This window comes from Melanaphis sacchari, unplaced genomic scaffold (genome assembly GCF_002803265.2).
Source record: "Melanaphis sacchari strain LSU unplaced genomic scaffold, SCAv2.0 Contig77_pilon_pilon, whole genome shotgun sequence".
In the NCBI taxonomy this organism is placed as follows: domain Eukaryota; kingdom Metazoa; phylum Arthropoda; class Insecta; order Hemiptera; family Aphididae; genus Melanaphis; species Melanaphis sacchari.
Window position 1 is genome coordinate 2301465 of NW_020271547.1, and position 15728 is coordinate 2317192.

The window sequence follows — 15728 nt, forward strand, 5'->3', positions numbered from 1 at the left end:
TGAAAAAAAAAAATCCAAACAATAACAACTTTTTTTTTGAAACTCAAGTTTGGACCACTATCAAAAACATTTTGGATAATTCAACAACTGCAGAAATAAAATTTCAATTAAATTTAAAAATATTTATATATTTTATATGGCTTATAATGTTTATAAGTTTTATATTTGGAGGTATATTAATGTTTACTTTGGTTCATAAATAATGGTAGGGTTTATGCATCAAGATTATTAATCAACTATAATCAAAAAGTTATAGATGAGTTTATTTATTAATTTATTACAACATAATAAAATTAATCAAATTTAAGCAAGTATATAAGTTGTATTTATTCACTCTAATTGTGTTGACCGAAGAAAGAATCAATTATTAAACAGGAAATAATTTACGACCTGGTCACTAACTTTTTTAATATCAATTGATTCAAATGTATTGTAAATGTAGTTTATTTGTTTCATCTGAGTGGTATAATTTAGCAGTTAACTATAGTTTGTGGAGTGTTAGTAATTAAATACGAATCAAGTGGTAAAACTAAGGTCAGGGGGGTTTTAGATAAGTTTTAATAATTCAAGCAAGTTTAATTTAATTCTAGCCCCCGTAGAGTCTCTAGAAATCGTTTTTATGTTGAGGTAACCAAAGAGCAATAAATCTATAAGTGTCTATTATTTAACAAAATTTATAGTTTAATTTGGAATTAATTACAGAGGTACGCTTTATATATGTACTGACACGAAATGTAAGAGTAGAAAAATAAAACACTCAAAATAACTCCATTTTATTAATTTCATCATCATTCGCTTATTCTTGGTAAAAATTGTACACCGTTAGGAACTTAAAAAATATTAAGATACTTGTTCATTTATTTGTAAATTAACTTTAAATGTATACCTAAATAATATTATTAATGATAAATTAATTTGCCTTTCAAATGGGTACGTTTATATATATATATATAAAAAAAATCTTCACAACTTTAATACAAATATATTATTTTTATCAAAATTACCTTAATCGGCTTAACCCATTAAGTATGATGCAATAAATAATATAAAACAATAATTTTAATTCATTATATATATTTTTTGAACAATTAAATTTATAATTCACTGATTTAAATCATATTAAAAGTAATTATGCATAAAATATATAAAAATTTGTCATAATTATAATTTTTAATAAATCAACATTTTTAATTCAAGTAAAATAATAAATATATGTGCATATATTTTTTTACATTATAGATTTTTATTTTGATTTAAACCTGTATCCATATTGAAATATAAATTTTTTAGTCAATAAATTAAGTAAATAAGAATTTTTTTTAACATTATATTTAATTTAATTGTTACGTTGACTTCTTGCACTCTTGTGTATTTAATTTATATAATACATAATATACAATGTTGAGTTCCCCCCCTGAAGTTTTTTTTCACACCCCCTGACAAATATAACTTTCAATAAAATATACTTATTTATTAAATGCACAAATGCATAATACTCGTTCAGATTATCGCACCTAATAGTGTTTAATAAAATACAATTTATTTGTATCAAAGTTTTTATACCATATTGCCAGTATAGGTACTACCTACTGACTTTTCTAAAATGTCTAAATTATAAATTGTAATAACTATTAATAGGTATAAATTAAAATACTAAAATGTATCACTATTCACCAATGAAAAAAAAGTAAGCCCTCCTCCTTGATAAATTATCTGGATTCAACACTGACATTAGGTACTTTTAACATGGTATTACTATAAAACAATAAAATAGCTACTAACTGTTATATGTGATATAATTACTATGATAGGCATTACATGGTTGTTATTATTCAATAATTATTAATACGTAACTATTATTAGTATGTCTCGCTTTATTTCAATAATTTATAATAAAATCTTAAGTTAGCTAATTTATATTATCTTTTTCATTATTTCATTCCATAAAGCATTTTTTTTCGTTTTTTCAATTATTATTAAAAATTTAAAGATTAAAATAACAGACTATTAAAAAAAAAAATGACAACTTTTTTGTTATCTAAAAGGTAATTAAATATTCATATTTAAATATCTAAATTAAATACGTTATGAGTAATAAAAAAAAAAAAAAAAGTGATTATTATATAATAATTGATTACAGTGAATTTTTCTATATTTTCAGTCATTTCTGAGAGTTTCTATCAAGTTATATTCCCAATAATTTCGTAACTCTACACGTATTCAATATTTTTTGATATAAAATACAACAGTAAATTAAAACTTAACCTTCAATGGAAAGGTTTATTATGAAAAGCTAACCACTGAGTAATAGATCCAAACACCAAATTTTTACAAACTAGTGGTTTTTGTTTCAATAAAAGGGTTAAATAAATAAAAAAACATTGAAAAAGAAATAAACAAAAAAAAAAATCATTAATTTTTTTGTTAATATTAATATACAAAAATAAATAAGCTGCTTTTTAAATAAATTAAAACTAAAAACATACAATTATTTTTATCTTTCAAAAATATTTGTTAATTGAATATTTCAAGTTCTTGATCGTACTCGTATAATAAAATATTATAGGTATATTATATTATACTATTAAGTCATATAGAACTTTATAACCTTTACTCTAAAAATACAAATTTATAATTCTCATTACAACTTTGCTATGCAATAAAACTAAACACAACTATACTTACTATACTGTAAATGTATAGTGACTTAAGCTTTAGAAAACATTAATTTTATATAATTTTAAGTATTTACAAAATAACATTTTTAGAAAAAATTATATTATTTAGTATTTTTGTCGTAATTTATTTATAACTTGCTTACTTTTTTGGAAGGTAATAAAAAATTTAAATTTAATGTTCCTAAGCAGAATAATATTTGAAAATTTCAATCGATTAAAATCAAATTGTTAATTGGTTATAAATATATAAAGTTTAGATTAGTGGATCAACATTTCGATACAGAACCTCCCACGATCGTCTAAACTTTATAATCTAACTCATAAGTTCGTTTAAAATCAAATCTATGTATTCTATCGAAACATTTCAAAAATTACTCTACATTGAAGCAAGGAGTTTGAAATGGACGTTAAAAATATATATAAATATATAAATTAAATTTTAGTAAGGAAAATTTGTTTTTAATGTTGTAAAAATATATGAAACAATTATTTTTAAAAATGTTGGTTATTTTTAAAACGATGAGTATTCTTACGTAAAATGGATCACCTGGTTTAGTAACTTGTTATTTTATAATTGAAATAATATGAACCACAATTATAATGTATATACTTGTCTTATAAAAATGAATTTTTAGGTAAAAATATAAAATGTTAATTTTTTTTAAAGCTCCAAAGAACATAAAACGTATATATTTTATTTTTCCTTTAGAAAAGATATTGCAATCTAATTAAGTACCTACACAACTATTTTTCTTTATTTTGATTTCTATTTACATAATTTAGATTTTAGAGAACTTTGTATCGTTTTTCGAAGTAATTATTATACACCTAACTAATCATAATAAAAAAAAACTTGTTAAATGAAAATTTCAAAACGAGATTTTACTAATAACTATTTGAATTATTTAAAATTATTATTGATGATATTAATAGTTTATTTATTATAATCTTACAAAAATATAATTTAATTTTAAAAATATTTAAGTACAACTAAAATAGTTCTATAAAAATAAAGTTACTTAACAAATAAAACAATAAAAATATAACTATTAAATATTGAGTACATAAAATTATGATTCAATATTGCAATTTAATTTAATAATAAATAATACAAATCAATTATATTATGCTATTACGTCATTCAGTAACAAAAATTGTCTTATTTTTTAGTTCAATTGCTTAAATATAATTATATTGCATATATATATATATATAAATAAATTTGATGATTTAAAATATTTTATATATTAATGAATGTGAATTAAATAAGAAAACTTAGAACATGACTTTAGTTAAATAAAATAAAACATTTGAATACAACAAATATAACTGAAAGTCATGTCAAGGTGTTCCCAAATTTTAGTAGCATACACTTATTTACGCAAGGTAAATTTACCAGTGTACCAAACACTAGCCTACAAATAACCTTTTGGAATTCCCAATGCCCACGATACCAGAAAATGATAACCCCGGATACTGTAGCTTGCCCACTTGTTAAATTTATCGGTCGGCGGAATTTCCTTTTATAAATGGGTTCTGAAATATGTCCATTTTGAACATTCCAAAACCTGGTGGCGGCATAAGCGCACCCCTTTCGTACTATACTCGTCGTCCACAACAGAATTTAATATTAACTGCTTTGAATGCACATAGGGGTTGTTCTCGTATAAGATACACAATAAATTATTCGACGGGGAGCCATTTAACGGGGTAGGGCCAAAGGGATGCTGTGGTTTTTGCATAGTTCCACTACCGAAACCATTCAATGGACCAAAATCTTCGGTCACGGCCTACCTCACCGCCAATCATCGCTAAACAATTATCTTTGGCCCATTAATTAGTCGTAGTTAACAGAAACTATACTTATATATATATATATATATATATATATATATATATATATATATAAATATATACAAACAACCAGCAAGAGAATATTAATATATTTTTACTACCTACGACTATTTTCGTCGTGACTTAATATAATATCGATCTGCAAACATCATATTTATATATATATATATTCTTAATGACCCTCTTGCATTAGGAGAGGTTCCGAGATGGACCCACTTTAAAAATAATGCCTACTTGATCTCATCTATCTCCCTAAATACCATCATCCCTATACACTTGACGTAGATAGTTCGAGTGTCTGTCACATTAATTATATCTGCAAGACTGCAATGCACTGTCGCATTAGCTTGCCAACAAGAGATGGTTAGGTAACGAAAGAGATTAAAATTGTAATTTTTCATTTCAAATAGGTAAGATTAGTCGATATATATATTAACTACTTATTGAAAAAGTTGTATCAATGTTTTTTTTTTCCGATAACTAAGTTACATATTCGTTTTGACAAGTGTAATTTTCGTAAATATAAAACGGTAACATCCATACAATCAGTTAAAACATAATGATAAAATTATAAACTTGTACTATGGGTACAATTTTCATATAATAAATCATATTAGAATGTGACAGAGATAATTTTTATAAATGTTAGCTGAGTTTTAAAATGTGCATTTGTTCATATAATATATATATATATAAATTAGAAAATATAAATAAATTAAATAATATTATTTAAAAAAATTAAAGTTTAGTATTCAAATAAGATTATAAATACATTAAATACATACATTTAACACGTTAACCTAACTATAGAATACCTAATGTTGAAATTATGTTACATGAAACCTATGTATTTACTCTATAAACTGTACAATACAAACACGACACTAATAATTGCTGATTGATACAATTATTTATTTTAACATAGCTAACTACAAGACATATTTTTAACAAACACCATGCTGTATAAACAGTTTGTTCAATGTAAAAATTATAGACATCAATACTTTTCAGATAAATTAATTCTGTACGACAATACAACTACTACTACTATATTGTAATACTTAATTTATGTATTTTGTAAGTATTTAATAGGCAATTAAGCTTAATAAGAACGGAAATCGGTTCATGGATATTTAAATATTTACTGACTAGACTCTATTGAATCTCACTGTATATCTACTATATCTTAATGTGTTTAACTGTCACCCCCGATCCCGTTAAAATGGTAAAATGCAAATTTGCAAATGAAACAAAATCGCTTTTTTTTATTTATTTATTTTTTTTTTTTTAAGCCAAAAGAAAATATATATGATAATAATTTTTTTTAAATTTATTTTGTTGACTGATATACCTATAAATGTTATGTTTTTCTCTGTATTAGTTGTCATTTACGCGCCCATTTAGATCTATTGTCACGTTTAAAACTAAAATATTATTAGAAATCATTAGTTTATAAAATTTATATTTCAATTAATTGTATTGTTTGTTTGTTAACACTTTCAAATATGTTTGAAAAAAAAATTTAAAGTTTTAAACAAAAAATTTAAATTATTTACAAAACTTTTGTAATATTTGAGCTTTCATAGTTTTAATACTAATAGCTAATAAATAATAATAAAAAAAATTTACAGAACTAAATTTTATATTATTTAAATATAAGTGAAGAACGTATTCGTTTTTATAATATTTTGACTAAAAATAAATAACTATAATAATATAATTATTTTATTTTATTTTTTATGAACGTTTTTGTAAAATATTTTATTGATTTTTTTTATACTGTACCCTAAGAAGTAATCGTTTGTACAACATTAAACATAAGTTTTAATACGTTTTTGAATTTATTTGTTTTTATTTTTATTTTACTGCTTAAGTTCGTTTCTCTTTTTTTGTATATTTATATTTATCGAAATTTAAAACGTTAAAACTAATTAATGTTTTTCAAATATAATGTTATTTCTTATTGCTAAATAATATTTACCTGACTCTCGAGCTGTCATGGAACGCTGCAGGATTGTCCGGCTCAGTAAATTTCGGTAAACTGCCTTGTAGCATATATAGTCGAAACGTTAACAGTGCAACTATCTGCAAAGTTTACAATAGACATTCGTGAAATTACAAATCATAACATTTATTTTGACGAAATTTTAAGTGGGTGGTTACAAGTGGTTCTTGGTTTTGTGATTGCCATATTTGAATATTACATCAGATATAGTTAAATTAAGTAAATAATGCTTACGAGTATTAAAGCGATTAATAATATAAAAAATGAAAAGTAGAAAAAAAAGTTTTAAATAATTGTTTTTTTCTTAAGAAGTTAAAGTATATAAAAATTCTATTAAATTAATATAAATTATTTTTTTTATACGTGTATAATATATAAGTGTTCTGTAATCACTAATAAAATAGCATAATATAATATTCAGTTTTTATAAAGTAAACATTAGTATATCATTGTTTTAATCAATATAGAAAAACAAAAAAAGCCCATTACACAATACCTCAAAAAACAAATTATCATGTTATAATACAAGTCTATATTAGGTTTAAAAAGAAATACAACTTAACTTCTGAAAATATACAACTAATATAATATTTGGTATCGTTTGAATTAGATTGTCAGTTAAAAGAATAATTAATGTATTTAAATTAAAATCTAATTTAATTATTTTAAATGATAATATGTTAAATTATATTTAATATTTATCCAATTAAAAAAATATAATGTATAAATTTATTATGTTTTAGAAATTTAATACAAAACTTACTGCTGCTATAGTTTTTGGAGCTCTTCTTGTGAATGAATTATATTCTTCAGTTTGCTTGTGTTCTACCAATGACCTAAAAATTGGATATTTTCTTAAACTCAACGAGTACAATGATAATACTAGACATTACTTAGCAAACATATTTTTGTATTATTTAAATACTAAAATTACTTAGGAGTTATTCAAATCAAATAATAAATAAATAAATTTAAGTAAGATATGTACTTTAACAATGGATAAGTAAATAAATAAATAAATTGGTAGGTAGATATACATTTTATTTTTTTTAAATTTATTTTCACGAAGAAAAAATATTTAAGTTCCTGTTTTTTGTCTATATTTTAATGTCGATTAGTTTTTTTCAGGGAATTTTCAAGCCAATTTACGGATAACTAAATCCTGAAGTATACTTATATCTTATAAACAAGTAAAGATTATATCACACTATGTATTGTCAATATTAACATTAACTCATTAATGCCAGAGTTCTTTTTTTTAATGCTTACAATTATTTGAACCATAAAATATGTCACGTACAAAATATATACATAAAAAACAAAATTATTTAAAGAGTAGGTAACAAAATTTTATTTCCAAATGACTTAAAAATATTTTAGTTTTCTTACTTTTTAATATGGCCCCATGAAGAGTATATGTCATAAGCCAGATTTACCAAAAGGACCATTAGTCCGGTTTCCTTTGCCAACATTGATAATGCTCCAAATGTACAGCTAAGTAACACCCGTTCTTTACGTTTCCATCGAGTGCTGAAATAAAAAATAAAATATATTTTAAAATATAAAAAGTAAACACATATAATACATACACCTAGTAAGATAAATTGATTGGATTAAAATGATAAATAAAAGATAAATAAAACAAAATCTACATTTAAACATTTTTCTTCACTATTATCTAATCTACATATTATATTTTTATATAAAAAAAAATACAATTAATTTAGATATTCTATTATTGTTTTTATAAAAATTAAGCTTTAGCTGCTTGACTATTGGCTGCCATTTAATTTGTATTTTATTTACATGTAGTTTTGTAAAAACTATTAGTTATATGGTACTAATTAGTTAATGAGTTATAGTCCAATATTAATTTATTTTATGTATCAAAACGTGTTTTTGATGAATTTCTCATCTATAGTGGAGGTACTTAGTGATATTTTGTATGTTTCTGCTTGTTTCTATTTGTCTGCATACGACGAGTAGGAGTTTCAATATAAGCGAAACGCCACAGGTTGTGCAAATGGTTTGTTTTTCTTTGTTCGTTAGCTACCCACGAGTGAGTCGGGTATAATTTATTCTTAGGCATGTTAAATTTACTTTTTCTTTTCTGGTTATTGGTTTGTATTTTACTAATGCTTGGTTGTTAGTTTGATTTTATCTAGTTAAGTTTCTTATCTTTTCCAGTTTTTTGACGATTTTGTTCTATAGAGTTTATTTTTAAATACTGCATTTTAAGTTTTTTTTCTATCTGTTCATTATTTTCTGTAAATTTTGTCAATTTTCAATCTTCTTATTCTCTTCAATATTACTGTGCCCAGGTATCCGGGAACTATTTTGATTTTTTTTGTAGTAGTTGTTGTTTATTGTTATCAATACATTTTTTAGACTATTTTTGTATACAGTTGCCTAAGTTTTTATTGAACTTAAATATTCTGTGAAAATAATGCAATTATATGATTGTTGATAATTTTATTATAGGTATTTTATTACAAAGTGTATTGCTAACATTTTGGTGATATATGTGCTGCTGATGTTATTGACTTCTTAAGTTAATTGAGAATTAAGTTTGATGATTACTTTTCGGTTTTTGAGGCATCGAGTGTATTTTTGTAACTGTTTGTGATTTGATAATCCTCTGATCATTTTATAAAATAGTTATTTATACGTAATTGTTGGTGTATTTTATTTATTTATTTATTTTTTTTTTTTGTACTTAGCTAGTGATGTATTAAAAGATATTTTGTGTCCTATATACGGTGGTAAGTTTTGAAATTTCATAATTTATTAAATTTTTTAAAAGAATTTGATTTCCTCCAGCGAAATTATTTATTCTTGTGTATATTAGTAGTAATAATTTTCTGTTGTTGTTAAATGTATTTGTGAAACAAAAATTAAATATACTGTGGCAGATTGATTTTTGGTTTTTTATTGTGTTTAAAGTTACAAATTTAAGGACTAATACATGTTTCTTCTGTATTTTAATGGTAATTATTCGATTGTTGTTACAACTTATAAACATACTTTTTATTGGGCTGCTTTTGAATACACTTATATATAATATTAAACCTGCTTAATTTATTATGCTCAACATTTTGAAAAGTGCTATTTTAGTTGTGCAGTAAAATATTGAACACTAATAAAACACTGATCTTATTATTAAGTTGTATATTTGTAGTAATGTATCTATGTCTGCATCTCAATTTGTATTTTCTAAAACTTTTATTGTATTAAGTCTTTTTTTTTTTTATTTCCTTTTAAATTATTTATGTGTAACTTTTATATAAATTTTTCTTCAAAAGCTATTATTATTACATTGATTATTTTGATGTAGGGAATTTGTTTGGTTTTGATATGTGTTTACTTTTTGAAAATATTATATATTTTGATTTTCCTGACAAAAAGGAAAACCCTGATTTTTTCCACGTTTGTTTAGATTATTTATGGTTTGGTGGATTATGTTTTTTGTATATTTAAGGGTCTTATGCCTTTATGCCTAATCCAAACGTAGCTTTTTTCAGGATTGAGAGAAATTTTCATTGGTTTTGGTATCTTTTTAACGACATTCTTGTTTACGAATAAAAATTTAGGGATAATTGATGAAGCTTGTGCTATTCCATTTTCTAGTAAGTATAGACGTAATTTAAGATAACTTTTATAAAATATATTATTTTTTCAGTGAATTTTCATTTTTGTATTTTTTTAATAACTTTTTGCCTCTATTTAGTGTTGATGTCGTTTTGATATTTGTTTCTATTTTCGTAACGCAGTCGTATGTTCAGTATTTTTTTTCAAAAATAATTTTGTTCTTCAGATATTAATTATTTTTTTTTTTTTTTTAAAACCAGATTTTGATATGCTATATCTTTGATTATTACTCAATGTACATAGAAAAATATGGGCTTATAGCTTTGTGCTTCAAATTTATTTGAATTAAGTTTTTGGATTGATAAAATTATGACCATTGCTTTGGAAGAATATATTGTTATTATAATTTATTGTACAGGTTTAAAACGTATTCAATGGCATCAATGGGTAGTTTTTATGAGAATATTAAAGGTATGTAAACCATGCCACAGCTGCAACTTTTTTTTATCTAGTGTATATAATATGAATTCATATAGTGTTATTTTCACGTTTACTTTTTATGATTCTATGTTATGATTTCCCATAAATGTGTTTGTTTAATTTTTGTATTTTGCTTGTAATTAATAAAGTTTGAATTTATGTAACTACTGTACAATGGTTTTATAAAATGAATGATTTTAATATTGTCGGTTACTGTTTGATAATTCAGTTTTAATGCATTTATTTATGTAGATTTTTGGGATAATTTTATTGATTTTATTTTATTCCATATAATTATTGGATTTTTGATTTTAGTTATTATTTACGTATATTTTTTCCATATTATTTTCTTATTTTCTTTGATGATAAATGTTACTTTTGCTTTTTATTTTTTAAGAATAATTAAATCAGTTAGTTCTTTGGTTTTTCTGTATTTGTTGAGTGCTGTATTTTAATTGTTTACTGCGGTTTTAAAATTTTCGTTTAACCAAGTAAAAAACATTTTTTTCAGTACTCGCTCTTTTTATTGATAATAATGCATTTTGGAAGATGATGTTTATAAAGATGTTTATTTCCTTTTCACCGTCGATTAATTTTTTTTTTTTTATTGTTTAATAATTTTCCATTTGTATTTAAATTCGTTGAGTAAATAATTCCCAATTCGCATTTTTAAAGTTCCTTTTTTCTTTTGCTATGAATTTGTTGGAAGTATTAATGTATTATAGTCAGAGCTTTCAAACTTAATAATAACGTTATATTTTATAAAAAAAAAAAAAACGATTGAAATTTGTAAACATTATCATAACGGAAAACGATAAACATAAATAATTAAATAACACAAAACAAAACATAACGTTTAGGTAACAAAATATATGATATATCAAAAAAAAAAAACTATAACGCAAAACGTTATAAGTATATAGTATATCATTAAATGAAATAATCAATTTCCAATTATTTAATAGGTATAATTTATAAAATATATGAAAAATTTTAATTCTGATAACGATAAACGCAAAATTTGATTAACGTTTAAACTCTGAATAACGGTAAACTCAAAATTTGTATAACATTTTAATCATAAAGAACGTATAACAAAATTTATTTTTTCAAATGCATGCTCTTATTATAGTAAACTATAATATGTATTGTATATTAGCCATTGATCATTATTGTATAGTTCTGGTTCAACGGTTAATTTTAAACTTGTCGATAGTGTTGTTGAAGCTATAGTTAAATCAATAGTTAATAATAGTAATTTATTTTTCCACACTGAAATGTATTGGACTGTTGTCGTTTAGGAGAAACATCATATTTTATTTTCAACAGTTTGTCTATTTTTTTGTATGTTAACATCTCCATAATGTATTATGGCTATTAAAATTGCGAACGAAGATAAATTGGTGTAGGAGCTGTTTAATTAAATTTGCTAATTGTTCTATGTCAATTTTTTTTTTTTTTTGGTTTAGTGTATAATACATAATATATATAAATCTAAGATAACAAATTTTTTTTATAAAGTTTTAAATGTATTGTTATCGCAGTTACTTCGAAAATGAACGTAATGTTTAATATGTCGGTTGGGTATAAATAATCTGTATATTTATTTCTGTTCTTCTGCTAGATCTTTCTCTTATTGTTAGGTTTTTTGTATATTGAGTATTGTTTATTTGATCAGGAAAGAATTCGTAAGAATTTTTGTACCAAGTTTCTTTTAGATTTTTAGTTGGTTTTCTTTGGCAGCTCGTTGATGTATATAACTGATTTGCATATAAAACATACTATTGAGTCGCCAAAAAAGAATATTATGTGGTTTGTTCGGTTAGAGTTAATTAACATTGAATCAGGTAATTTATTTAGATTTTCGGCTCTTATATACATCTGACGTCGAAAATTCAGTATGTAGTTGAAACCTTCTATTAAAATACCTGCTCCAAGATATGTAATGTTGCTAGCGGGTATATTGGTATATTATTTAATTTGTTAAATTTATCTGTAATGATGTAAGGTATAAAGAGGTAATATGTTGGATATAATTACTCTTTTGTCTGGATTGAAATATTTTCTAGTTGTTATTGGTATGTAGTTACATTATATTGGTTCAGAGTAGTAGATAATATATAAAGAAAAATACAAAAAAAATAAAAATAAAATATATAAAAAAATAGTTTTTAGGTAGTGAAATAATTATTTTTTTTTTTCCAGTAGAATTTTAGATAAATTAAAAATATGTGTTGTAGCTTTCGAGAAATTTCTGTTATTTATATTATTGATTAATGGTGGAAAAAGTAGATTCATTGGTTTTTAGTTTTTTGATTGGCAAGCAAAGATATTTTGGAAGTTATTTTAGAGTTCAAATTTAAGGACCCTGAGAAAGAGATTTATTCCTTGAGTACGTTTTGATGGTGTACATTTAATTATTTTATTGTTATGTATATAATAGTCCAGATGTATTGTAATTGTAGTGAAGCACTTTAAAACTAATTAAGCATGACTGATTAGATTGAATGGCACACATAAACTGTGCACTTAGATTTTTATATAACATCATAATTTTGAAATATTTAAACTTATAAATGAAATGAACACATTAAAAAAATCACAGGTTTACAAGAAATATGAAATTTTTAACTAAAAAAACATAACACACCAAAAAACTATTCATTTTTAAATAGTAAATCACGTTTGAATGTATTTATTACAAATTTAACTGTCAATGAAATCAAATTTTATTTTTTATGTTTCTATTATACAGTATATTTTTTTCAAATTAGGGAGATATTTTTATTTAAATCAAAATAAGAAGTTATTTTCTTTTAATTATAGTATTTATTAAACGCTTATTACAATTTTAAGTATTATTTTCACAGAAAACAGTTATTTATTATCTTATTTTAAAACCTTATATTTTTCTAAATGTAGTTCATATTAAATGAAAAACTAAAAATGCAACGAATCACTCTTGAAAAATATTAAAGGAAAGTGAATACAGAATATGCAATATCACAGCGTTTTTAGTGATAACTTTTTTTACTACAAGTTCAACAGTTTTCATTTTTTTTAAATAAAAGTTGTATCAAATATATAAATTAATTTATTAGTACAATTATTTTAGTTTTGATTTTCTTATTAAATATAAATCTGAAATGTAATTGGTATTAAATAATTAATTGTATAATTATTAATTATTAATTATTTAAATATTTATTTGAGTTCTATGAGTCATACTTATCGATTCTTTTTTAACGATGACCATTTTTAATAAATACGTTAATAAGTACGAGATTTTCCATTTTCTGTAAATAACTTTATTTATCTTTTATTTAACTTTATATATATATATATATAAATTTTAATTTGATGGAAAATAATTAAGGCTTTTATCCTATAAGTACAACAAAAATTATTTTTTAAACTCCAGCAAGTACATTTTAAAAACTGTTGTTTAATGAAGGTAAAATAATCAAATGGAGTGGATATGTATTAACTATAAATTAAAACCAGTTTTGTTAATAAAAGGTAACAATCACTCCGTTAAAAACGTTTTTGATGAACAGTATCATTCTACGGTATCCAATTTAAAAATTGTACGTTAAAAATTACATTAAAATTGAAAAAGAAAAGTTTTTGAATTAGTTTCGACAAGACTGATAAAAATTATTCATACAGAATTTATGAAAGACATAAACACTTCGATTTTTTTTACACAAAGATTTCATATATGTTTGAAAAGCAATTTACTGAGAAAAAATGAAATATATATCCTGCTTTTAAATAACCCTTATTGAGGCTGTTATTCAACTTCAAAAAAAAATAAGAATTATGATTTTTTTAAATATGAATGTTAAAAAAATATTTATATACATGACAAAAAGCATTTAATTTGTAATAATATTAAAAAAAAAAAAAAAAAAATCGAAATACTTTGGTAAATTGCACAACTTGTTTTGCTGATGACATTTTTGATTTATATTTTATATTAAATCACTTTAACACATTTTACAATTTAGCCTCATTAACAAAAGTATTATATTTTCCTAGTTATAATTTTCTTGGAGGCTAAATTTATTCTAAGAAAAAAAAACGTATATCAACATTAAAAATTCTTTCCTTGTACTTAAAAATAGATTTTAAGTTTTAGAAAAAAAGAATTATATTTACATTTTAAAATCAGCTTATATGAAGCTATTTATGAAAAACTGTTTTAATTTAGAAAATAGTATGTAAAATAAATTCATCACATCAATTAAAATTTATGTATTTTTTGATTGCATAAGTCATTTATCAAATAGTAACTATTATAACACAACAAAATCATAAGAATATAAGAATTTTTACATAAAATTTGAATTTATATATCATACATATAAATACCACTAATATGATTGTGACAAAACTGCAGTGAATTTTGTGCTCAATCATAATAAGTTTTTTGAATCAGTGGTTATTTAACTTCATTTGTGCTTAACCGAAAAGCTAAAAAGGTAAAACGAACTCAATCGTGCAATAACCATTTTAACCATTTAATTATGTATTATATAATATCATTAAATAGATAAATTAACACTGATATTATTTATAAATCATTCAAGGATAAAGATTATACAATTGCCGCGCATTTATAATCAATGATAAATACTATACTTATAAATTACAATTGATTTATCGACTGCTAAATACATTGAGAATCTATCATTTAAGGGCATATTCAAGAATTCCTTTTTATAGAGGTTAAAAACTACTTTAATTGTATGAAGTATCGAATAAAAACAAACACAATTATAATCACTTGGAGGTAAAACATAAAATGTAGTCGCTGCAAAAATTTTATGTAACAACTTGTAAAGAATTTCGATGATAAAAAATATGATCGTCTACAAGTATTATAATAATGCATAATGTATAGCTTTAACACTCTTGGCATACTCATGTTTTATCAGGAAAAAAAAATCATGATAAAAATTGTTGAAATGTAACAGTTCAGTCGTAATCGTGTGAACGCTAAAACGAAAGTCTCGATAGTAAACGTGTGTGCTGTTATCGTGTTTTAAATATAAACTTAAATATATATAAATGTGTTAAGTGTATCTATTTGTTTCATAAAAAAAAAGTGTCTCCAACAA

At 22.7% G+C, this 15728-nt stretch overlaps 1 protein-coding gene across 1 annotated transcript in view; it reads right to left on the bottom strand.

Moving 5' to 3' along the window:
* The window catches only part of LOC112601341 (transmembrane and TPR repeat-containing protein 1-like), a 103255-nt gene that overhangs the window by 56858 nt on the left and 30669 nt on the right, over positions 1-15728 (bottom strand). The window contains exons 4-6 of the mRNA XM_025348913.1: positions 7927-8067; positions 7301-7373; positions 6514-6617 (exon numbers count right to left, since the gene is read on the bottom strand). Of these exons, the coding sequence (XP_025204698.1) occupies positions 6514-6617; positions 7301-7373; positions 7927-8067 (318 nt within the window). The remainder of the gene's footprint in view (positions 1-6513; positions 6618-7300; positions 7374-7926; positions 8068-15728) is intronic.